Source organism: Passer domesticus, chromosome 33 (genome assembly GCF_036417665.1).
Source record: "Passer domesticus isolate bPasDom1 chromosome 33, bPasDom1.hap1, whole genome shotgun sequence".
NCBI classification, from domain to species: Eukaryota; Metazoa; Chordata; class Aves; order Passeriformes; family Passeridae; genus Passer; species Passer domesticus.
In genome coordinates, this window is record NC_087506.1 from 591,458 (window position 1) to 615,747 (window position 24,290).

General features: G+C 45.8%; 2 protein-coding genes across 5 annotated transcripts in view; one reads left to right on the forward strand and one right to left on the reverse strand.

Annotated features, from left to right (window-relative positions):
- Window positions 1–24,290, reverse strand: part of LOC135288526 (syntaxin-1B) — a 140,508-nt gene that overhangs the window by 44,602 nt on the left and 71,616 nt on the right. The gene's annotated exons all lie outside the window — the stretch shown is intronic.
- The window catches only part of LOC135288525 (SH2B adapter protein 1-like), a 73,470-nt gene continuing 52,308 nt past the window's right edge, over window positions 3,129–24,290 (forward strand). The window contains exons 1-5 of one of the 4 annotated variants that reach the window (XM_064401908.1): window positions 3,129–3,883; window positions 14,217–14,271; window positions 15,630–15,716; window positions 17,816–18,087; window positions 20,041–20,639. In XM_064401908.1, the coding sequence (XP_064257978.1) occupies window positions 3,668–3,883; window positions 14,217–14,271; window positions 15,630–15,716; window positions 17,816–18,087; window positions 20,041–20,142 (732 nt within the window). In that variant the 5' untranslated portion in view covers window positions 3,129–3,667 and the 3' untranslated portion in view covers window positions 20,143–20,639. Of the gene's footprint in view, window positions 3,884–5,909; window positions 7,445–14,216; window positions 14,272–15,629; window positions 15,717–17,815; window positions 18,088–20,040; window positions 20,640–20,702; window positions 20,875–24,290 lie in introns of those variants that run through there. The other 3 variants (XM_064401907.1, XM_064401906.1, XM_064401905.1) reach the window with 3 other exon arrangements.

The window sequence follows — 24,290 nt, forward strand, 5'->3', positions numbered from 1 at the left end:
AAAAAAATCCTTGAAAAAAATCTCTAAAATTCCCTCAAAATCTCCAAATTCCGCCCCAAAAAATGTCCGAAATCCCCCCAAAAATGCCAAAGATCCCCCAAAAATCCCTCAAAAATGTCCGAAATCTCCTCAAAAATTCCCCCAAAAATTCCACAAAAAAAAGTCCAAAATCATCCCAAAAATTCTCCCTGAAAAAATCCAAATCCCCTCAAAAACCCCTCCAAAAATGCCAAAAAAATCCCCAAAATTCCACAAAAAATCCCCCAAAAATCCCTCAAAAATCCCCAAAATTGTAAAAAAAATCCCAAAAAATCCCCCAAAAAATCCCTAAAAATTCCCTGAAAAATGTCTGAAATTTCAAAATTCCTCAAAAATTCCCCCAAAAATTCCCCAAAAAATTTCCCAAAATCCCCAAAAAAATTCCCTCCAAAAAACTCCAAATCCCCCCAAATCTCCCCAAAATCCACCCAAAAATTCTCTCCCAAATTTCCCAGTTTCCCCCAAAAAATTCCTCAAAAAACGTCCAAAAATCCTCAAAATTCCTCAAAAAACGTCCAAAAATCCTCAAAATTCCTCAAAAAACGTCCAAAAATCTCCAAAATTCCAAAAAAAATCCTCAAAAAACGTCCAAAAATCCTCAAAATTCCTCAAAAAACGTCCAAAAATCTCCAAAATTCCAAAAAAAATCCTCAAAAAATGTCCAAAAATCCCCAAAAATCCCTGAAAAATCCCCCAAAAAATCCCAAAACTCCCCCCAAAAATCTCCCAAAGCCCCCCAAATTTTCCCCAATTTCCCAAAAACCCCAATTTTCCCAAAAGCCCCGGAATTTGCCCCGTTTGTGCCTCACCACGCCGGCCGTCAGCAGGTGCAGCATCCGCGAGTTGCCGTAGACGCCCTCCAGAGCCTGCCACAATTTGGGGAGATTTTGGGGGTTTTTGGGCAATTTTGGGGGGTTTTGGGACATTTTGGGGAATTTTGGGACATTTTGGTTCTTTGGGAGGAAATTTTGAGGTTTTTTGGGTAATTTTTTGGAGTTTTTGGGGGAATTTTGGGGATTTTTTTTGAATTTTTGGGGATTTTTTTGGGAATTTTGGGATTTTGGGGGAATTCTGTGTTTTGGGGGGGAATTTTGGGGGTTTTTCAGGGGTTTTTTAGGTTTTATTGGGGGGCTGAATTGTGGGATTTTTTGGGGGATTTATTTAATTTTTTGGGGAAATTTTGGGATTTTTGGGGAATTTTTTTTGGTTTTTTAATGGAATTTTTTGGGTTTTTTGTGGAATTTTGGGGATTGTTTAAATTTTTGGGGGATTTTTTGGGATTTTTGGGGGAATTTTGAGGGATTTTTGGGCTTTTTTGGGGATTTTTGGGGAATTTTGCTTTTTTGGGGTGAAATTTTGGGGCTTTTTCAGGGGTTTTTTAGGGTTTTTTGGGGGGGAATTTTGGGATTTTTTTTGGGAATTTTGGAGGATTTAATTTTTTTGGGAAATTTTGGGGAATTTTGGGATTTTTGGGGGAATTTTGGGGATTTGGGGGGAATTTTGCTTTTTGGGGGGAAATTTTGGGGATTTTTTAGGGATTTTGGGGGAATTTTTTTTGTGCAGTTTTGGATTTTTTGCGGATTTTTTTTGCGGATTTTTGGGATTTTTTTGGGGAATTGTGGGATTTTGGGGGGGGGATTTTTTTAGGAAATTTTGGGGGGTTTGGGGGTTTTTTGGGGGGTTTTTGGGTGTTTTTCTGAGTTTTTTTTTAGGGTGGATTTTTGGAAGATTTCTTTGGTGCTTTTTTGGGTGTGTTTTTTTGGGTTTTTTTGGGGGGTTTTTTGGGTTTTCTTACCGGGGATTTTCCTGCCGGGTGGGACCTGCAGAGGAATTTGGGAAGGGGGAGTTAAAGAGGGAAAAAATCCCAAATTAAAGCCCCCAAAACTGACCCAAAATCCCCCAAACTGACCCCAAAACCCCCTAAAAATCTCACAATGTCCCTGAAATGCCCCAAAATCCCCAAAATTAACCCCAAATTCCCACCCAGGAACCCCTGAAGGAACCCAGGATCCACAAAATCCCCTCAGAACACCCAAAATCCCTCAGAACACCCAAAATCTCCTCAAATCCCCTCAAATCTCCCCAAAATCTCAGAATTGCCCCCAAAGTCTCTTCAAATCCACTCAAAAATCCCCCTCAGAATCCCCAAAAACCTCCTCAGAACCCTGTCAAATCTCCAAAACCCCTCAAATCCTCCCAAAATATCCTCAGAATCCCTCAAAATCCCTCAAATGCCCCCAAAACCCCTCAGAATCCCCCAAAATCTCCTCAGAATCCTCTCAAATCCCAAAAAAACCCTCAAATCCCCCAAAATCTCCTCAAATCCCCCAAACTCCCTCAAATCCCCCCCAAAATCCCTCAGAACCCCCAAAATCCCCTGAAATCGCCCCCAAAATCCCTCAAATCCCCCAAACCCCCTCAGAATCCTCCAAAATCCCCTCAAAATCCCTCAAATCCCCCCAAACCTATCAGAATCCCCCAAAATCTCCTCAAAATCCCTCAAATCCCCCCAAAAATCTCCTCAAATCCCCCTCAGAATCCCCAAAATCCCCTCAAACCCCCCAGAATCTCCTCGAAACCCTTCAAATCCCCCAAAACCTTTTCAGAATCCTCTCAAATCCCCTCAAAATCCCTCAAATCCCCCAAAATCTCCTCAAACTCCTCAAAATCCCTCAAATCCCCCCAAAATCTCCTCAAAATCCCCTCAGAATCCCCAAAATCCCTCAAATCCCCCACAAAATCCCCTCAAAACCCCCAAACCCTCCTCAAAATCCTCTCAAGTCCCCAAAACCCCCTCAAATACCCCCAAATTTCCCTCAAATTGCCCAAATCCCTCAGAATCCCCAAAATCCCCTCAAACCCCCTCAAAATCCCTCAAATCCCCCCAAACCCTTCAGAATCCCCCAAAATCCCCTCAAAATCCCTCAAATCCCCCCAAAATCCCCCCAAACCCCCTCAGAATCCCCAAAATCCTTCAAATCCCCCAAAATCCCTCAAATCCTCTCAAATTTCCCCACAACCCCTCAGAGTCCCCCAAGACCCCTCAAACCCCCCCAACCCCCCCCATCGCCCCTCCCCCACTCACCTGCCGCCGCCCCCCTCCCCCCGCCCCTCCCCCCCCCGCCGGCCCTGCCCCCTCGCCCGCCCCTCCCCCACCCCCGCCGGGGGGAGGGGGGCGACGCCGGGGCCTTGCGGCCTTGGGGAGGGGGCGGCGGCGCCGGCAGCGGCTTCAGCATGGCCGGGGCGGGCGGCGGGGGGGCCCCGGCGGGGATTTTGGGGCGGATTCGGGGGTTTTTGGGGCCGCCGGGGGCGCGCGGGGCCCGAGGCCGCGCCGAGCCCTGAGGGGCGGAGGGATCCGCGCGGGAGCGCCACTGAACCCTGCCGCGGATCCTTCCGCCAGCACCCCAAACCCGCTTCAAACGCAGCGCTGCGGCCGGGAACCCCCTCCGAGCGCTTCCTCGCCGTCGATTTCCCCACAAATCCCCAACGGCGGCGCCAAAACCCCGCGTTTTCACCCCAAAACGCGCCCCTCCGCCGCGTCAAATAGTCCCCTGCCCCCTTCCACAGCAGCGCGCATGCGCGCGGCTGAACCTCCCACTCCTCCGCGCCGCCAGGGGGCGAGCAGACGATGAGGCGGAAGCGGAAGCGGCGCTCGCTGCCCTGTGGGCGAACCCGGAAGCGGAAGCGGCGCGCTGTGGCTGTGAGGGAGAGGAGGGAGGAAGAGGAGGAGGAGGAGGAGGAGGAGGAGGAAGAGCGGCCGGGGCTCGCCGAGGTTCCCCCGCCGCTCCCCGAGGCCCCGGAGGCGCCGAGCGGCGGCGGGCCGCGGAGAGGCGGGGCCGCCATGGTGAGCAGGGGGCGGGGCCAGCGCGGGCTGGGGGAAAACCGGCGAAATTTGGGATTTTTTAGGATTTTTTGGGGATTTTTGTGGAATTTGGGGGGTGACAGCGGGGGGGGAGGGGGCGCCGAGGGGCGGGGGGGGATTTGGGGGAAATTCGGGATTTTTGGGGATTTTTTTTGCAATTTTTGTGAATTTTTTTGTGATTTTTGGAGGTAAATTTTGGGATTTTTTTGGATTTTTGGGTGGATTTTGGGTCCGGGGTGTCGCCGTTGGGTTTGGGGGCGTTGGGGCCGCTCTGATGAATTTTCGGGGCTTTCTCCCCAGTTTTGGGTCCCTCCCTCACTCTGACTCGGTTTTTCCTTTTTTTTCTCTTTTATTTTCCCTTTTTCCTGTTTATTCCCCCATTTTTCCCTTTGTTTTCCCTTTTCTCCATTTTTCTCTCTTTTTTTAAAATTTTTCCCCCTTTCCCATTTATTTCCCCCATTTTTCCTTTTCATTTTCTCTTTTTTCCCCATTTTTCCCTTTCCCCTTCTTTCGCCTTTTTCTCCCTTTTTTTCTCTCATTTTCTCCAATTTTTCCCTTTTTCTCCCCATTTTTTCCAATTTCTCTGAATTTTTTCTCCCCTTTTTCTCTTTTTCCCCACTTTATCCTTTTATTTTCCCAATTTCCCTCCATTTCCCCCAATTTTCCAATTTTTCCCCCATTTTTCCCCATTTTCCCCTTTTATTTCCCATTTTTTCCCATTTTCCCCTTTTATTTCCCATTTTCTCCTCATTTATCTCCTTTTTTCCCAATTTCCCCCCAATTTTCTCCATTTTTCCCTTTTATTTCCCCATTTTTCCCAATTTTCCCACATTGTCCCCCATTTCACCCAATTTTTCCCCAATTTTTTCCCTTTTTCCCCCTTTTATTTCCCATTTTCTCCCCATTTATTTCTGTTTTTCCCAATTTCCCCCCATTTTTTCCCTTTTTCCTCCCCAATTTTCCCCATCTTTTCCCTTTTTTCTCCCATTTTCCCCTCTTCCCCCTCAATTTTCCCAATTTCCCCCATTTTTGTCCCAATTTTCCCCATTTTTTCCCCAATTTTCCCCCCTTTTTCCCCAATTTCCCCCCATTTTGCCAATTTTTCTCCATTTTCCCCCAACTTTTCCCTCAATTCTCCCCAATTTTCCCCCATTTTTGCCCTTTCCCCCCCATTTTTCCCACTTTTTTCTCCCCATTTCTCCCAATTTTCCCCATTTTTGCCCAAATTTTCCCCATTTTTCCCCCAATTTTCCCCATTTTTCCCAATTCTCCCCGTTTTCTCCCCAATTTTCCCCTTTCCCCTCAAATTCTCCCAAATTTTCCCCCATTTTTTCCCATTTTTCCCCATTTTCCCCCTTCCCCCCCATTGTTTCCCATTTCCTCCCTTTTTTCCCTTTTCTTCCCATTTTCTCCCCATTTTTGCCCAATTTTCCCCATTTTTTTTTCCCAATTTCCCCCTTTTTCCCCCCATTTTCCCCATTTTTTCCCATTTTTCTCCCATTTTCTCCCCAATTTTCCCCCTTTTGCCCCAATTTTCCCCATTTTTCCCCATTTTCCCCCTTTCCCCCCATTTCTTCCCCCTTTTTCTCCCATTTCCTCCCTTTTTTCCCTTTTTCTTCCCCATTTCCCCCCTCAATTTTCTCCATTTTCCCCCATTTTTCCCTTTTTTTCTCATTTTCCCCCATTTTTGCCAAAATTTTCCCCCCATTTTTCCCCAATTTTTCCTTTTTCTCCCAATTTTCCCCATTTTTGCCCAATTTTCCCCCCCAATTTTCACATTTTTTCTCCCAATTTTCCCCATTTTTGCCCAATTTTCCCCATTTTTGCCCAATTCTCCCCATTTTTCCCCCCAATTTTCACTTTTTTCCTCCAATTTTCCCCTTTTTCCCCATTTTTGCCCAATTTTCCCCTTTTTCCCCCCCAATTTTCACATTTTTTCTCCAATTTTCCCCTTTTTCCCCATTTTTGCCCAATTTTCCCCTTTTTCCCCCCAATTTCCCCCCCCCAGCGCCCCCCCCCGCCCCCCCCCAGCGCCATGAGCGGCCCCTCGGGGGGGGGGTCCCGACCCGAGCCCCAAAACCCCCAGAATTCACCCCAAAATTCACCCCAAAACCCCCAAAATCCCAAAAATCCGCCCCAAAATCCCAAAACCCCCAAAAATCCGCCCCAAAATCCCCCAAATTTCACCCAAAAAGCCCCAAAATCGCCCTCGAGCCCCTCCAATTTCGCCCAAATCCCCCCAAATTTCGCCCAAATCGCCCCAAATTTCGCCCCAAATCTCCCAAAATCTTCCCCAAACCCCACGAATTTTCCCCAAAACCTTCGGGATTTTGACAAAAATCCCCCAAATTTCCCCCAAAATCCCCCGAATTTCGCTCAAAATCTCCCAAAATCTCCCTCAAGCCCCTCGGTTTTTCACCAAAATCTTCAAAATTTGACCCAAAATCCCTCAAATCTCTCAAATTTCACCCAAAATCCCTCAAATTTTGCCGAAATTACCCCAAATTTTCCCCAAAACCTCCCAAAATCTCCCTCAAATCCCTCAAATTTGATCGAAATTCCCCCAAATTTCACCCAAAATCCCCCAAATTTCACCAAAATTCCCCCAGATTTGCCCCAAAACCCCTCAAATTTGACCCAAAATCCCCCAAATTTCACCCAAACCCTCCCAAGATCGCCTTCAAACCCCCCAAATTTCACCAAATTTCCTTCAAATCCGCCAAATTTTGCCCAAAATTCCTCAAATTTTGCTGAAATTCCCCCAAATTTGACCCAAAACATCCTAAAATTGCCCCAAAATCCCCCAAATTTGGACCAAAGCCCCCCCAAATTCTGCCAAAATTCCCCCAAATTTTGCCCAAAATCCCCTGAATTTCCCCAAGATCCCCCAAATTTCTCCCAAAATTCCCCAAATTTCGCCCAAACTCCACAACTTTTATCCAAAACCTTCCAAAATCGCCTTCAAATTGCACAAATTTTGCCAAAATTCCCCCAAAATCGCCCCAAAATCCCCCGAATTTTACTCCAAACCCTCCAAATTTGACCCAAATGCCCCCAAATTTCGCCGAAATTCCCCCAAATCCCCCCCAAAACCCCCCAAATCTCCCCCCAGACCCCCCAAAGTCGCCCCAAAACCCCCAAAAATCTCCCTCAAACCCCCCGAATTTGACCCAAAACTCCCCAAAATCGCCCCAAAACCCCCAAATTTGACCCAAAACCCCCCAAATTTCACTCAAAACTCCCAAAAATCTCCCTCAAACCCTCCAAATCTCCCCCAAAATCCCCGAAATCTCCCCCAAAACCCCCGAAAATCGCCTCCAAATCCCCCAAATTTTGCCAAAATTTCCTCGAATTTCCCCGAAAACCCCACAATTTTTACCCAAAACCCCCCAAATCTCCCAAAAATCCCCCAAATTTCGCCGAAATTCCCCCAGATCTCCCCCCAAATTTCGCTGAAATTCCTCCGAATTTCACTCAAAATCCCCCAAATTTCGCCGAAATTCCCCAGATCTCCCCGAACCCTCCCTAAATCTCCCCCTAAATCCCCCGATTTTTGCCCAAATCCGCCCGAATTCCCCCCAAAATCCGCTCCCGCCGTGGCGCGCCCTCTGCCGGCGGGAGGCGACCCCAACCTCCCCGAATTTCACCGAAATTCCCCCAAATTTTCCCGAAATCCCCCGAAAACCCCCCCCAAACCCCCCGAATTTCGCTGAAATTCCCTCAGCTCTCCCTCAAAATCCCCCAAATCTCCCCAAAAAATCCCCAAATCTCCCCAAAAATCCCCCAAATCTCCCCAAAAATCCCCCCAATTTCCCCGAAATTCCCCAAATCTCCCCCCGGATTTCCCCCTAAACCCCTCGAATTCCGCCCAAAATCCCCCAAATTTCGCCGAAATCCCCCAGATCTCGCCGAAACCCCCCCGAATGTCACCGAAACTCCCCCGATTTTTGCCCAAAACCCCCCGAATTCGCCCCAAAATCCGCTCCCGCCGTGGCGCGCCCTCTGCCGGCGGGAGGCGACCCCAACCTCCCCGATTTTCACTGAAATTCCCCCAAATTTCGCCGAAATTCCCCCGAATTTCGCCGACATCCCCCCAGATCTCCCCGAAACCCCCCCGAATTTCACTGAGGACCCCCCGCTTTTTGCCCAAATCCCCCCGAATTCGCCCCAAAATCCGCTCCCGGCGTGGCGCGCCCTTCTGCGGCGGGAGGCGCGCGCGGCCGCGCGGGATTTCGCGCGCCGCTACCGCGCCTTCGCTGCCGCGCATGCGCGAGGGCCCGGGGGCGGGGCAGGGGGCGGGGCCGGGGGCGGGGCCGCCGCCTTCGCGCGCCGCTTCGCGCGGAACTTTCTGGAACATTTCCGCGCCGAGGTGGCGCGGGCCGGGGGGAGGCAGGGGGGGATGGACCCGGAATCGGGGGAAATTGACCCAAAATTGGCGGAGATTGACCCAAAATTGGCGGAAATTGACCCAAATTTGGCGGAGATTGACCCAAATTTGGGGGAGATTGGCCCAAAATCGGCGGAAATTGGCGCAAAATGGGCAGAAAATGCCCCAAAATTGGGAGGAATTGGCCCAAGATTGGGACAGATTGACCCAAAATTGGGGGAAATTGATCCGAAATTGCGAGAAATTGACCCAAAATTGGGAGAAATAGGCTCAAAATCGGCAGAAATTGGCACGAAATTGCGAGAAATTGACCCAAAATTGGGAGAAATTGGCCCAAGATTGGGAGAAATTGACCCAAAATTGGGAGAAATGGGCTCAAGATCGACAGAAATTGGCTCAAAATGGGCAGAAATTGACACAAAATTGGGGGAAATTGAACCAAAATTCGGAGAAATTGACCCAAGTTTGGGAGGAATTGCCCCAAAATTGGGAGAAATGGGCAAAAATTCAGCAGAAATTGGCTCAAAATTAGGAGAAATTGGCCCGAAATGGGGGGAGATTGGCACAAAATCGCAGAAATTGGCCCAAAATCGGGAGAAATTGGCCCAAAATCAGCAGAAATTGGCCCAAAATCAGCGGAAATTGGCCCAAAATGGGCAGAAAATGACCCCAAATTGGGGGAAATTGGCCAAAAACTGACTGAAATTGGCCCAAAATCCACAGAAATCTGCCCGAAATGGGCGGAAAATGCCCCAAAAGTGGGAGAACTTGGCCCAAAATCGCTGAAAATCGGCCAAAAACGGACAGAAATTGGCCTGGAATGGGCGGAAAATGGCCCAAAATTGGGGGAAGTTGGCTCAAAATGGGCGGAAAATGCCCCGAAATTGTCAGAAATTTGCCCAAAATGGGGAGAAAACGCCCAAAATCGCTTGAAATCGACTCAAAATTGGCTGAAATTGGGGCCCAAAATCGGCAGAAATTTGCCCAAGATTTGCAGACATCTGCCCCAAATGGGCAGAAAACGCCTCAAAACTGACAGAAATCGACTCAAAATCGGCCGAAATTGCCCCAAACCCAAAACGGGCAGAAAACGCCCCAAAATCGCTGCAAATTGCCTCAAAACCGCTCCAATTTTACCAAAAATCGGCTGAAAACGCCTCGAAATTGGCAGAAATTGACCCAAAATCGCTGGAAATAGCCCCAAAATATCACGAAATTGGCCCAAAATATCAGGAAATTTCCCCAAAATATCACGAAATTGACCCAAAATCGGCGGATTTTGCCCCAAAATCGCTGGAAATCTGCTCCAAATGGGCGGAAATTGCCCCAAAATTGGCAGAATTCGCCCCAAAATCGGCGGAATTCGCCCCAAAATCGGCGGAATTCGCCCCAAAATCGGCGGAATTCGCCCCAAAATCGGCAGAATTCACCCCAAAATCGCCGAATTCGCCCCAAAATCGGCGGAATTCGCCCCAAAATCGCCGGAATTCGCCCCAAAATCGCCGGAATTCGCCCCAAAATCGGCAGAATTCGCCCCAAAATCGGCAGAATTCACCCCAAAATCGGCGGAATTCGCCCCAAAATTGGCAGAATTCGCCCCAAAATTTCACGAATTCGCCCCAAAATGTCACGAATTCGCCCCAAAACCTCCCGGCCTCTCCCCGGAGTCCCCCCCGAGCGCCCCAAAATCGCCGGAATTTCCCCCAAAATCCCCTCCAGCCTCCCCGAAATCGCCGGAATTCGCCCCAAACCCGCCGGGACCGCCGGGCAGCAGCGCCGCGGTTTTCCCGAAACCGCCGGAATTGGCCCCAAAAGCGAAGGCGCGGCGCCGCTTCTCGCTGCGCAGCGTGGGGCGCAGCGTGCGCGGCCTCCTGCAGTGGCGCCCGGCGCAGCCCCAAAACCCCCGGAATTCGCCCCAAAAGCGCGAGCGGCCCCAAAACCCCCGGAATTCGCCCCAAAAGCCCCAAAACCGCCGCGATTCGCCCCAAAAGCGCGCTCCCCTCCCCCCCCCCGCGCGGCCGCGCCTGCGCGGGGGGTGGGGAGGGGCGCGGCGGGGGAGGAGCCCCAGGTGAGAGTTTGGGGGGAAAAAGGGAGGTTTTGGGCAAAAAGGGGGAAAAATGAATTGGGGGGAAATTGGGGGTTTTTGGGAAAATTTGGGGGGGGAATTTTGTGGGAATTTTGGGAAGAAATGGCGGGAAATCGGGGGAATTTGGGGGGAAATGGGATTTCGGGGGAAATTGGGAAATTTTGGGGAAAATTGGGAGAAAATGATGAAAATTTGCAGGAAAAATGGGGAAATTTGGGAGAAAATTGGGAAATTTGGGAGAAAATTGGGAAGTTTGGGAGAAAATTGGGAAATTTGGGAGAAAATTGGGAAGTTTGGGGAAAAAATGGAAAATTGGGGATTTTGGGAGGAAATTGATGATTTGGAGAGAATTTGGGGGGAAAACTTGGGAAATTTGGTGGAAAAATTTGGGATTTTGGGAAATTTGGGGGGAAATTTGGGAGATTTTGGGAAAAAATGGGTGGAAATTTCGGGGGGGAAAAAAGGGAAAATTTGGGAAAATTTAGAGGAAAATTTGGGATTTTGGGGAAAAAAATGAGGGAAAATTGGGAAATTTTGGGGGAAATTGGGGGTTTTGGGGAAAATGGGAAAATTGGGGAATTTGGGAAGAAATTGAGGGTTTGGAGAAAATTTGGGGAAAGAATTGGGAAATTTGGCGGAAAACTTCGGGATTTTGGGAAATTTGGGGAAAAAATGGGTGGAAATTTTGGGGGAAAAAAAGGGAAAATTTAGAGGAAAATTTAGAGGAAAATTTGGGATTTTGGGGGAAATTTAGGAGATTTTGGGGAAAAATGGGCAGAAATTGGGGAATTTGGGGGAAAATTGGGGATTTGGGGAAAATCTCAGGTGAGATTGGGAGAATTTGGGAAAAAATTGGGGATTTTGGAGGAAATTTGGGAGATTTTTGGGGCAAAATGGGTGGAAATTGGGGAAAATTGGGGGGAAATTTGGGAATTGGGGAAAAATAGGGGAAATTTGGGGGAAATGGCGGTAAATTATTAAAATTTCAGGGAATTTGGGGGAAAATTGGGAAATCTGGGGGAAAATTGGAGAATTTGGGGGAAAATTGGGGATTTTGGGAAAAATGGGGGAAAATTGGGGGAAATTGGGGAATTTGGGGGAAATTTGGGGGAAAAAAATGGGATTTTGGGAAAATTTGGGGGAAATTGGGGAATTTGGGGAGAAAAATGAGGAATTTGGGGGAAATTTGGGCGATTTTGGGAAAAAATGGGCGGAAATTGGGGAATTTGGGGGAGAAATTTGGGTTTTTTTTTTTTTCCGGGCTTTTTGGGTTTTTATAATTTATTTGTTTTTATTCCCGCCCTTCCCCCCAGGCGGACTCGGGCCCGGAGCCGCTCCCGGAGCCGGCGGAGCTCCGCCCCCTCCCCCCCGTGAGCCCCGCCCCCCGCCCCTCCCCCACCCCCTTTTCCCTCCTTTTCCCCTTTTTCCCTTTTTTTAACCTTTTCCCCCCTTTTTTCTTCTTATTTTCCTTTTTTCCCTGCTTTTTTCCGAATTTATTTTCCATTTTTCCCCCTTTATTTTCCATTTCCTGTTTTTTTTCTGCCTTTATTTCTCTTTTTTTGCATTTTATTCTTTTACTTTTCATTTTTTTCCTCATTTTCTCCCTTTATCTTCCAATTTTTCCTCTTTATTTTCCATTTTTCCTTTTTTTCTCTTTATTTTCATTTTTTTCCCACTTTTCCCTTTCCCCAATTCCCCTTTTCCATTTTTTTTCCATTTTTTCCCATTTTCCCCCAGTTTTTCTTCTTTTTTCCCTCTTTATTTTCCATTTTTCCCCAGTTTCCCCCATTTTTTCTCTTTTACTTCCCTTTTTTCCCATTTCCCCCCAATTTTTTCCTATTTTTCCCCAGTTTATCCCATTTTTTCCCTTTTATTTTCCATTTTTCCCATTTTTTCCCCTTCCCCAATTCCCCTTTCCTATTATTTCCCTTTTTTCCCATTTTCCCCCAATTTTCCCCCAATTTTTTCCTATTTTTCCCCCTTTTTTCGCCATTTTTTTCCATTTTTTCCCATTTTCCCATTTTTCCCCTTCTCCAAAACCTTTTTTTCTTTTTTCCTATTTTTTCCATTTCCCCCCCATTTTTCTTCTTCCCCTTTTCCCATTTTTTTCCTTTTTCCCCCCAATTTTTCCCATCTTTTCCCTTCCCCAAATCCCCGTTTCCCTTTTTTCCCATTTTTCCCCTTATTTCCCCATTTCCCCCCATTTTTCCCCTTCCCCTTTTCCCATTTTCCCATTTTTTTCCTTTTTTTTCCATTTTTTTCCCATTTTTCCCTGATTTTCCCCAATTTTCCCCCATTTTTCCCCAATTTTCCCTTTTTTTTCCCATTCCCCAAACCCCCATTTGCCAATTTTCCCTTTTTTTTTCCTTTTTCCCTTTTCCCCCCATTTTTCCCCTTTTCCCATTTTCCCCTTTTTTCCATTTTTTTCCATTTTTCCCCTTTTTTTCCCATTTTCCCCCCATTTTTCCCCAATTTTCCCCAATTTTTCCCATTCCCCAAATCCCCATTTGCCCATTTTCCCTTTTTTTTTCTTTTTCCCTTTTTCCCCCCATTTTTCCCCTTCCCCTTTTCCCATTTTCCCATTTTTTCCTTTTTTTTCCATTTTTTCCCATTTTTCCCTGATTTTCCCCCAATTTTCCCCCATTTTTCCCCAATTTTCCCCAATTTTTCCCATTCCCCAAACCCCCATTTGCCAATTTTCCCTTTTTTTTTCCTTTTTCCCTTTTCCCCCCATTTTTCCCCTTTTCCCATTTTCCCCTTTTTTCCATTTTTTTCCATTTTTCCCCTTTTTTTCCCATTTTCCCCCCATTTTTCCCCAATTTTCCCCAATTTTTCCCATTCCCCAAATCCCCATTTGCCCATTTTCCCTTTTTTTTTCTTTTTCCCTTTTTCCCCCCATTTTTCCCCTTCCCCTTTTCCCATTTTCCCATTTTTTCCTTTTTTTCCATTTTTCCCATTTTTCCCTGATTTTCTCCCAATTTTCCCCCATTTTTCCCCAATTTTCCCTTTTTTTTCCCATTCCCCAAATCCCCCATTTGCCAATTTTCCCTTTTTTTTCCCTTTTCCCCCCATTTTTCCCCTTTTCCCATTTTCCCATTTTTTCCCTTTTTTTCCCATTTTTCCCTGATTTTCCCCCATTTTCCCCCAATTTTCCCTGATTTTCCCCAATTTTCCCCATTCCCCAAATCCCCATTTTCCCATTTTTTCCATTTTTTCCATTTTTTCCCCATTTTTCCCTGATTTTCCCCCATTTTCCCCCATTTTTTCCAATTTTCCCCAATTTTTCCCATTCCCCAAATCCCCATTTCCCCATTTCCCCTTTTTTTTCCTTTTTCCCTTTTTCCCCCATTTTTCCCCTTTTTCCCCAAATTTCCCCATTTTTCCCCTTCCCCATTTCCCCTTTTCCCATTTTTTCCATTTTTTTCCGCATTTTTCCCTGATTTTCCCCCAATTTTCCCCCAATTTTCCCCCATTTTTCCCCAATTTTCCCTTTTTTTCCCATTCCCCAAACCCCCATTTGCCAATTTTCCCTTTTTTTTTCCTTTTTCCCTTTTCCCCCCATTTTTCCCCTTTTCCCATTTTCCCCTTTTTTCCATTTTTTTCCATTTTTCCCCTTTTTTTCCCATTTTCCCCCATTTTTCCCCAATTTTCCCCAATTTTTTCCCATTCCCCAAATCCCCATTTGCCAATTTTCCCTTTTTTTTTCCCTTTTTCCCCCATTTTTCCCCTTTTTCCCCAAATTTCCCCCATTTTTTCCCCTCCCCCATTTCCCCTTTTCCCACTTTTCCCTTTTTCTCCCCATTTTTCCCCTTTTTTCCCCAATTTTCCCATTTTTCCCCCAGGGACGACCCCGACCCCCCTCGGACTCGGAGAGCGCCCGGGAGGTGCTGGGCCAAGGTGACCAAAACCCCAAAAATCGCCCCAAAATCACCCCCAAAAAACCCAAAATCACCAAAAAAAAATCTCAAAATCACCCAAAAAAAAAAACCTGGAAACCCAAAAAAACCCCAAAAAACCCCAAAATCAGCCAAAAAGCACCTGCAACACCCCCAAAAAACACCAAATTACCCCAAAAATCACCCAAAAAAACCCCAAAAATGCCCAAAAAACCAAAAAAAAACCCAAAATCACCCCAAAATCGCCCCAAAAAAAGCCCCCCAAATCACTCAAAATCACCCCAAAAAACCAAAAATCACCCCAAAAAAACCCAAAAACCCAAAATTACCAAAAAAACCCAAAATCACTTAAAAAACCCCAAACAGAACCCAAACTCACCCCAAAATCACCCAAAAAAAAACCCTCCAAAAAATCCAAATTCACCCCAAAATACCCAAAAAACTCTTGAAATCCCCCTAAATCCCCCAAAAATATCGCCAAAATAATTGAAAACACTCAAAAAACCAGAAATCACCCCAAAATCACCACAAAAAAACCCAAAAAAAACCTGAAAACTCACAAAACCCCAAATCACCGAAAAAACAATTGATAACACCAAAAAAAAACCCAAAATACCCCAAAAAACCCCAAAAATCAGCCCAAGATCCCCCCAAAATCACCCAAAAAACCCCAAAAAACCCCAAAACAACTGAAAAGACCCAAAACCTCGAAAAAACACCAGAAAACCCCAAAAAGCTGCCCCAAAATCCCCCAAATTTCCCCCCAAAATGAGCTCAAATCCCCCAAAAACCCAAATTCTAAAAAAAAACCCCAAATTCCCCAAATTTCCACCCAAAATCCCCAAATTCTACCCAAAATTCCCCAAATTCACCCCAACAAACCCAAATCCCCCCCAAAAAATCCCCAAAATTCTAAAAAAAATCCTAAAAATCCCCAATTTCCCCCGAAATGTCCCAAAAATCCCAAAATTCCCCCCAAAATTCCAAAAATCTCACAAAAATCTCCAATTTTCCCCCAAAAATCCCCAATTTCCCCCCCCCCAAAAAACACCCAAAATCCCCAAAATTCACCAAAAAAAGAAAAATCCCCAATTTTCCAAATCCCCCAAAAATCCCCAAAATTCAAAAAAAAATCCCTCAAAAAAAAACCAAAAATCCCCAAATTCTGCCAAAAAAACCCCAAAATGTCCCAAAACCCCCCCAAAATTCCCAAAATTCACCCCAAAAAAACCCCAAAATTGCCAAAAATCCCCGATTTTTCCCCCAAAATTGCCCAAAATCCCCGATTTTCCCCCCAAAAATTGCCCAAAATCCCCGATTTTCCCCCAAAAAACCCCGCCTCCCTCCCTCCCCCCGCAGGCGCCCCTCCCCCCCCGGAGCTGCCCCCCCGCGAGGAGCCCGGAGCCCCGCCCCCACCGCCCCTCCCCCACCCCCCGGAGCCCGCAGGTGAGGGGGAGGGGCCGGGGGGAGGGGCGGGGGAAATTTGGGGATTTTGGGGAGAAAATTTGGGATTTTTGGGGGAAAAAAGGGGAATTTTGGTGCAAATTTGGGGAGATTTTTGGGGGCATTTTGGGATTTTTGGGGGATATTGGGGAAAAAATCGGGAATTTTGTGGGGAAAGTCGGATTTTTTTGGGGGTGAATTTGGGGGTTTTGGGGAAAAAATTGGGGATTTTCGGGGGGGGAAATTCGAGATTTTGGGGGGAAAAAACAATTGGGGTTTTTGGGGCAAATTTGGGAATTCTGGAGGAAATTTGGGACATTTTGGGGGGAAATTCGGGGAGTTTGGGGGAAAGGGAATTTTGGGGCGAATTCGGGGATTTTAGGGGGGAAATTGGGGATTTTGGGAGGGAAATTTGGATTTGTGGGGCGAATTTGGGTTTTTGGGGCAAAAATGGGGATTTGGGAGGCAAATTGGGGAATTTTGGGGGGAAAATTGGGATTTTTCGGGCGAATTTGGGGATTTTTTGGGACATTTTGGGGGGAAATTGGGAAATTTTGGGACTTTTTAGGGGATATTGGGGAAAAAAATCGGGAATTTTGTGGGAAAATTTGGATTTTTGGGGTGAATTTGGGGATTTTGGGGGATTTGGGGTGAAAAATTGGGAATTTTTGGGGTTTTTGGGGGGAATTGAGGGGTTTTGGGACCTTTTTGGGGCAAATTTGGGATATTTTGGGGGTGGTTTTGCAAAATTTGGGTTTTTTGGGGGGTTTGTTGTGAGTTTGCTCCCCAAAACTTCCCCGATTTTCCCTCAAAATCCCCCAAATTTTCCCAATTTCTCCCCCATTTTTTCCCCCAAAATTCCCCAAATCCCCCCAAAATCTTCCCAATTTTTCCCCAAATCCCCCCAATTTCCCCCCAAATTGACCCCAATTTTCCCAATTTCTCCCAAATCTTCCCAATTTTCCCCCAAAATCCCCTCAAAAATCCCCAAACTTCCCTAATTTCTCCCCAAATTTCCCCAATTTTCAAAAAAAATCCCCTAAAATTTCCCCAAATCTCCCCAATTTTCTCCCAAATTTCCCCCAAATCCCTGAATTTCTCCCCAAATTTCCCCCAAAATTTCCCAATTTTCCCCCAAATTTCCCCACATCCCCCCAAAATCCCAAATTCTCCCAAAATCCCCCAAAATTTTCCCAAATCCCCCCAAAATCTGCAATTTTCTCCCAAACGTCCCCCAAAATCCCTAAATTTTCCCCAAAATCCCAATTTTCCCACCAAGTTTCCCAATTTTTATCCAAATTTTTCCAATTTCCCCCAAACCCCCAAAATCCTGAATTTTCCACAATTTTTTGCCAATTTCTCCCCAAATTTCCCCCAAAATCCCCAAATTTTCCCAATTTTTCCCCAAATTTTCCAATTTCTCTCCCAAATTCCCCCCAAATCCCCAAATTTCTCCAAATTTTCCCCAGTTTTTCCCCAAATTTCCCCCAAAGTTTCCCCCAAACCCCCAAATTTCCTAATTTTTTCCCCAAAATCCCCAAATTTCCCCAATTTTTCCCCGAAAATGCCCCAAAATTTTCCCAAATCCCCTCAATATTCCCAAATTTCCCTGAAAATCCCCAAATCTTCCCAATTTTTCCCCCAAAAATTTCCCGAAATCCCCCAAAATACCCAAATTTTCTCCATTTTTCCCCAAATTCCCCCCAAAATGCCCAAATTTCCCCCAATTTCCCCCAAAATCTCCATATTTCTGCCCAATTCCCCCAAAATCCCAAATTTTCCCACATTTCCCCCAAATTTTCCCAATTTTTCCCCCCAAATCCTCAAATTTCTCCCAATTTCCCCTCAAAATTTTCCACATTTCCCCCAAATCCCAAAATTTTCCAATTTTTTCCCCAAAAAGCCCCAAAAATTCCCCCATATTCCCAATTTTCTCCCGAATTTTCCCCAGTTTTTCCCCAAATTTCCCCAAAATTTCCTCCAAAATCCCCAAAAATTTCCCCCAAACCCCCAAATTTCCCCATTTTTCCCCAAATTCCCCCAATTTTCTCCCAAATTTCCCAAAATCCCCCCTTTTCCCCCCAAATCTCTTCTCTCCGCAGGCCCCGCCCCGCCGCCGCCCCCGGCCCCGCCCCCTTTGCCCCCGCCCCCCTTGGCCCCGCCCCCTCCCGCCTTGGGGGCGTGTCCCGGCGCGGGGGGCGGGGCCGGGGCGCTGGGGGCGTTCCCCTGGTTCCACGGGACGCTGCCGCGCATGCGCGCCGCGCAGCTGGTGCTGCAGGGGGGGCGGGGCGGGCACGGCGCCTTCCTGGTGCGGCAGAGCGAGACGCGGAGGGGCGAGTTCGTGCTCACCTTCAACGTGCGCGGCAAGGCCAAGGTGAGGGAGGGGTTAAAGAATACAAAGATGGGAAAAAACGGGGTTTGCTGCAAAAAACCCGGCGGTTCTGGGTGAAAAAATGGCGATTTTAGAGCCAAAAATGGGGAAAATATACCAAAAAATTGGGTTTTAGTGTCATTTTGTGTGAGTGTGGCAAGGGCAAGGTGAGGGAAGGGTTAAAAGGGTGAAAATGGGGAAAAAACGGAATTTTCTGCAAAAAACCCGGCGGTTCTAGGTGAAAAAATGGCGATTTTAGACCCAAAAATGGCGATTTTAGAGCCAAAAATGGGGGTTCGTGCTCACCTTCAACGTGCGCGGCAAGGCCAAGGTGAGGGAAGGGTTAAAAGGGTGAAAATGGGGAAAAAATGGAGTTTGCTGCAAAAAACCCGGCGGTTCTGGGTGAAAAAATGGCGATTTTAGAGCCAAAAATGGGGAAAATATACCAAAAAATTGGGTTTTAGTGTCATTTTGTGTGAGTGTGGCAAGGGCAAGGTGAGGAAAGGGTTAAAAGGGTGAAAATGGGGAAAAAACGGAATTTTCTGCAAAAAACCCGGGGGTTCTAAGTGAAAAAATGGCGATTTTAGACCCAAAAATGGGGATTTTAGAGCCAAAAATGGAGATTTTGGATCCAAAATTCAGAAATTTTTTTTTGGCCAAAAATGGGGATTTTAGACCCAAAGTTTTGGGGGTTTTTCTTCCCGTTTTGGGCTCAATCTCTGGATTTCGGTGTCCCTGAGCCTGTCACATTTTTGGGTCATTTTTGGGAATTTTCCCTCCATTTTTTGGGCCAATTTCTCCATTTTTTGGGTCAAAATCCCCATTTTTTTGGGCCAATATTTCCAGTTTTTGGGTCTATATTGCCATTTTTGGGGTGTTTTTGGGGTGAATCTCTGGGATTTTGGTGTCCCTGACCCCGTTACTTTTTTGGGTCATTTTTGGGTCATTTTTGGGGTATTTTTGGTGTCTTTCTCTCCATTTTTTGACTCAAAATCCCCTTTTTTTGGGCCAATATTTCCATTTTTTGGGTCTATATTGTCATTTTTGGGGGTGGTTTTGGGGTGAATCTCTGGGATTTCGGGGCCGCTGACCCTGTCACATTTTTGGGTCATTTTTGGGGTTTTTCTCTTCAATTTTCAGGTCAATTTCTCCATTTTTTGGGCCAATATCCCCATTTTTTGGGTCAATTTTGCCATTTTTAGGGTTTTTCTCCCCGATTTTGGGGTGAATCTCTGGGATTTTGGTGTCCCTGACCCTGTCACATTTTTGGGTCATTTTTCAGGTTTTTCTCTTCATTTTTTGGGTCAATTTCTCCATTTTTTTAGGTCAAAATCTCAATTTTTTTGGGTCTATATTGCCATTTTTGGGGTGTTTTTGGGGTTTCTCTCCCCGTTTTTGGGCTCAATCTCTGGGATTTTGGTGTCCCTGACCCTGTCACATTTTTGGGTCATTCTTGAGGTTTTTCTCTCCATTTTTTAGGTTGAAATCTCCATTTTTTGCATCAATATTGCCATTTTTGGTTGTTTTAGGGCTGTTTTTAGGGTTTTTCTGCCCGATTTTGGGCTCAGTCTCTGGGATTTCGGGGCTGCCGACCCCACCACAGTTTTAAATTATTTTTTAGGTTTTTCTCTCCATTTTTTAGGTCAATATTCCCATTTTTTGGGTCTATTTTGTCATTTTTAGGGTCAATGTCTCCATTTTTGGGCTCAATCCCTGGGATTTCAGGGCTGCTGACCCTGTCACATTTCTAAATCATTTTTTAGGTTTTTCTCTCCATTTTTTGGGTCAAAATCTCAATTTTTTCAGTCAATATCGCTATTTTTGGGTGGTTTTGGGGGTGTTTTTGAGGTGAATCTCCGGGATTTCGGGGCTGCTGACCCTGTCACATTTTTAAATTATTTTTTAATTAATTTTAAACTATTTTTTGGGCTGATTTCTGCCGTTTTTGGTCCCCAGCACCTCCGTCTGTCCCTGAACGAGGCGGCGCAGTGCCGGGTCCAGCACCTCTGGTTCCAGAGCCCCTTTTGGGGTGAATCTCTGGGATTTTGGTGTCCCTGACCCCGTTACATTTTTGGGTCATTTTTGGGGTATTTTTGGTGTCTTTCTCTCCATTTTTTGGCTCAAAATCCCCTTTTTTGGGCCAATATTTCCATTTTTTGGGTCTATATTGCCATTTTTGGGGGTGTTTTTGGGGTGAATCTCTGGGATTTCGGGGCCGCTGATCCTGTCACATTTTTGGGTCATTTTTGGGGTTTTTCTCTTCAATTTTCAGGTCAATTTCTCCATTTTTTGGGCCAATATCCCCATTTTTTGGGTCTATTTTGCCATTTTTAGGGTTTTTCTCCCTGATTTTGGGGTGAATCCCTGGGATTTTGGTGTCCCTGACCCTGTCACATTTTTGAGTTATTTTTGAGATTTTTTTTCTCCATTTTTTAGGTCAAAATCTCAATTTTTTGGGTCTATATTGCCATTTTTGGGGGGGTTTTTGGGGTTTCTCTCCCCGTTTTCGGGCTCAATCTCTGGGATTTTGGTGTCCCTGACCCTGTAACATTTTAAATTATTTTTTAATTAATTTTAAGCTATTTTTTGGGCTGATTTCTGCCGTTTTTGGTCCCCAGCACCTGCGGCTGTCCCTGAACGAGGCGGCTCAGTGCCGGGTCCAGCACCTCTGGTTCCAGAGCATCTTCGACATGCTGGAGCACTTCCGGGTGCACCCCATCCCCCTCGAGTCGGGGGGGCCCAGCGACGTCACCCTGCTCAGCTACGTGGTGGCCCCGCACCGCCTCGGCGGTGAGCAAGGGGTTAAACGGGGATTTTGGGTCTTAAAATGGGATTTTAATGGGTTAAAGTGGGATTTTGGGTCTTAAAATGGGGTTACAGTGGGGTTTAAAGGGTTAAATCGGGGTTCTGGGGTCCCCCTGCTCAGCTACGTGGTGGCCCCGCACCGCCTCTGCGGTGAGCAAGGGGTTAAACGGGTTAAATTGGGGTTAAAATGGGGTTAAATTGGGATTTAAAGGGTTAAAGTGGGGGTTTAAAGGGTTAATTTGGGGTTTAAAGGGTTAAATTGGGTTCTGGGGTCCCCCTGCTCAGCTACGTGGTGGCCCCGCACAGGATCTGCGGTGAGCAAGGGGTTAAACGGGGATTTTGGGTCTTAAAATGGGATTTTAATGGTTAAATTGGGGTTTTGGGTCTTAAAATGGGGTTACAGTGGGGTTTAAAGGGTTAAATCGGGGTTCTGGGGTGCCCCTGCTCAGCTGCGTGGTGGCCCCGCACAGGATCTGCGGTGAGGAAAGGGTTAAACGGGTTAAATTGGGGTTAAAATGGGGTTAAATGGGGGTTTTGGGGGTTAAATTGGGATTTAAAGGGTTAAATTGGGGTTTAAAGGGTTAATTTGGGGTTTGGGGTGCCCCTGCTCAGCTACGTGGTGGCCCCGCACAGGATCTATGGTGAGCAAAGGGTTAAACGGGGATTTTGGGTCTTAAAATGGGATTTTAATGGGTTAAAGTGGGATTTTAATGGGTTAAAGTGGGATTTTTAATGGTTAAAGTGGGGTTTAAAGGGTTAATTTGGGGATTTTTGGGGTCCCCCTGCTCAGCTACGTGGTGGCCCCGCACCGCCTCTGCGGTGAGCAAGGGGTTAAATGTGGATTTTGGGTCTTAAAATGGGATTTTAATGGGTTAAATTGGGATTTTGGGTCTTAAAATGGGGTTACAGTGGGGTTTAAGGGGTTAAATCGGGGTTCTGGGGTGCCCCTGCTCAGCTACGTGGTGGCCCCACACCGCCTGTGTGGTGAGCAAAGGGTTAAATGTTTTAAATTTGGGGTTAAAATGGGATTTTAATGGGTTAAAGTGGGATTTTTAATGGTTAAAGTGGGGTTTAAAGGGTTAAAGTGGGGTTTAAAGGGTTAAATTGGGGTTTAAAGGGTTAAATCGGGGTTCTGGGGTGCCCCTGCTCAGCTGCGTGGTGGCCCCGCACCGCCTCTGCGGTGAGCAAGGGGTTAAACGGGTTAAATTGGGGTTAAATTGGGATTTTAATGGGTTAAATTGGGATTTTGGGTCTTAAAATGGGGTTACAGTGGGGTTTAAGGGGTTAAAGTGGGATTTAGAGGGTTAAAGTGGGGTTTGAAGGGTTAATTTTGGGTTAAATTTGGGACTTTAGGTCTTCAGTTGGGGTTTAAAGGGTTAAAGTGGGGTTAAAATGGGGTTAAAGTGGGGTTTTAAAGGGTTAAATTCGTATTTTGGGGTGATTTTGAGGTCCTAAAGTGGGATTTGAAGGGTTAAATCGGGATTTTGGGGTCCCCCTGCTCAGCTACGTGGTGGCCCCGCACAGGATCTGTGGTGAGGAAAGGGTTAAAACGGGTTAAATTGGGGTTAAAAGGGTTAAATTTGGGGTAAAATGGGATTAAATGGGGATTTTGGGGGTTAACATGGGATTTAAAGGGTTAAAGTGGGGCTTAAAGGGTTAAGTTTGGGTTGAATTGGGTTTAAAGGGTTAATTTTGGGTTAAAATTGGGGGTCTGGGTCTTAGATTGGGGCTTAAAGGGTTAAATCTGGGATATTTTTTTGGGGGGATTTAAATTGGGGTTTAAGGGGTTAAATTTGGGTTAAAATGGGGTTAAAGTGGGATTTTGGGGTCTTAAAATGGGGTTAAAGTGGGGTTTAAAGGGTTAAATTTGGGTTAAAGTGGGGGTTAAAGGGTTAAATTTGGGTTTAAAGGGTTAAATTTGGGGTAAAATGGGGTTAAATTGGGATTTTGGGGTCTTAAATTTGGGTTAAAGTGGGGTTTGAAGGGTTAAATTGAGGGGTTTGTTTGGGGGGCAGGATTTGGGTTTCCCGGCCTGAATTTTGGGTCAATTTCGGAATTTTTTGGGTCAATTTCGGGATTTTTTTGGGTCAATTTCGGGATTTTTTGGTGTCTCTGCGTTGAATTTGGGGATAATTTCGGGATTTTTTGGACAATTTCAGATTTTTTTTGTGTTTCCGGGGTGAATTTTGGGTGAATTTCGGGATTTTTTTGGGTCAATTTCGAGATTTGTTGGGTACATTCGGGATTTTCTGGACAATTTCAGATTTTTTGGGGGTTTCCGGGGTGAATTTTGGGTTAATTTCGGGATTTTTTGGGAGAATTCTGGGATTTTTTTGGATTTCCTGGGCTGAATTTTGGGACTTTTTGGGGATTTTTTTTTTTTTTTTGGTTTCTGGGCTAAATTTCGGGGTTAATTTTGGGGTTTTTTTGGTTTCTGGGTTGCATTTTGGTCAATTTTGGGATTTTTTGGGTTAAAATTTGGGGGGGTTTGGGCCAATTCCGGGATTTTTTTGGTTAATTTTGGATTTTTTGGGGTTTCTGGGCTGAATTTTGGGGGTTTTTGGGGGATTTTGGGATAATTGGGATTTCGGGAGGTTTTGGGCTGAATTTTGGGGTTTTTTTGACTTTCGGGGCTGAATTTTTGGTCAATTCTGGGATTTTTTTTGGGCCAATTTTGGGATTTTTTGGGTCAATTTCGGACTTTTTGGGGTTTCTGGGCTGAGTTTTGGGTTAATTTCGGGATTATTTTGGGAGAATTTCGGGACTTTTTGGCTCAATTTTGGGATTTTTGGGACAATTTCAGCACTTTTGGGGGTTTCTGGGCTGAAATTTGGGTCAATTCTGGGATTTTTTTGGGTCAATTCTGGGATTTTTTGGGTCAGTTTTGGGATTTTTTGGGTTCTTGGCTGAATTTTGGGATTTTCTGGGGTTCCTGGGCTGAATTTTGGGTTCAATTCTTGCTTTTTTTGGGGTCAATTCCGGTATTTTTTGGGTAAAATTTGGGGGTTTTTGGGCCAATTTCACATTTTTTTGGGTTTCTGGGCTGAATTTTGGGTCAATTCTGGGATTTTTTGGGTCAGTTCTGGATTTGTAGGGACAATTTAGGGATTTTTTGGGTCAATTCTGGATTTTTTTTGGGGTTTCGGGGCTGAATTTTGGGTTCATTTCTTGATTTTTTTGGGGTCAATTCCGGGATTTTTTGGTAAAATTTGGGGTTTTTTGGGCAATTTCACATTTTTTGGGGTTTCTGGGCCGAAATTTGGGGCTGAATTTTGGATCTTTTTGCATTTCTGGGCTAAATTTTGGGTCAATTCTGGGATTTTTTGGGTCAATTCTGGGATTTTTTGGGTCAGTTTTGGGATTTTTTGGGTTCTAGGCCTGAATTTCGGGATTTTCTGGGG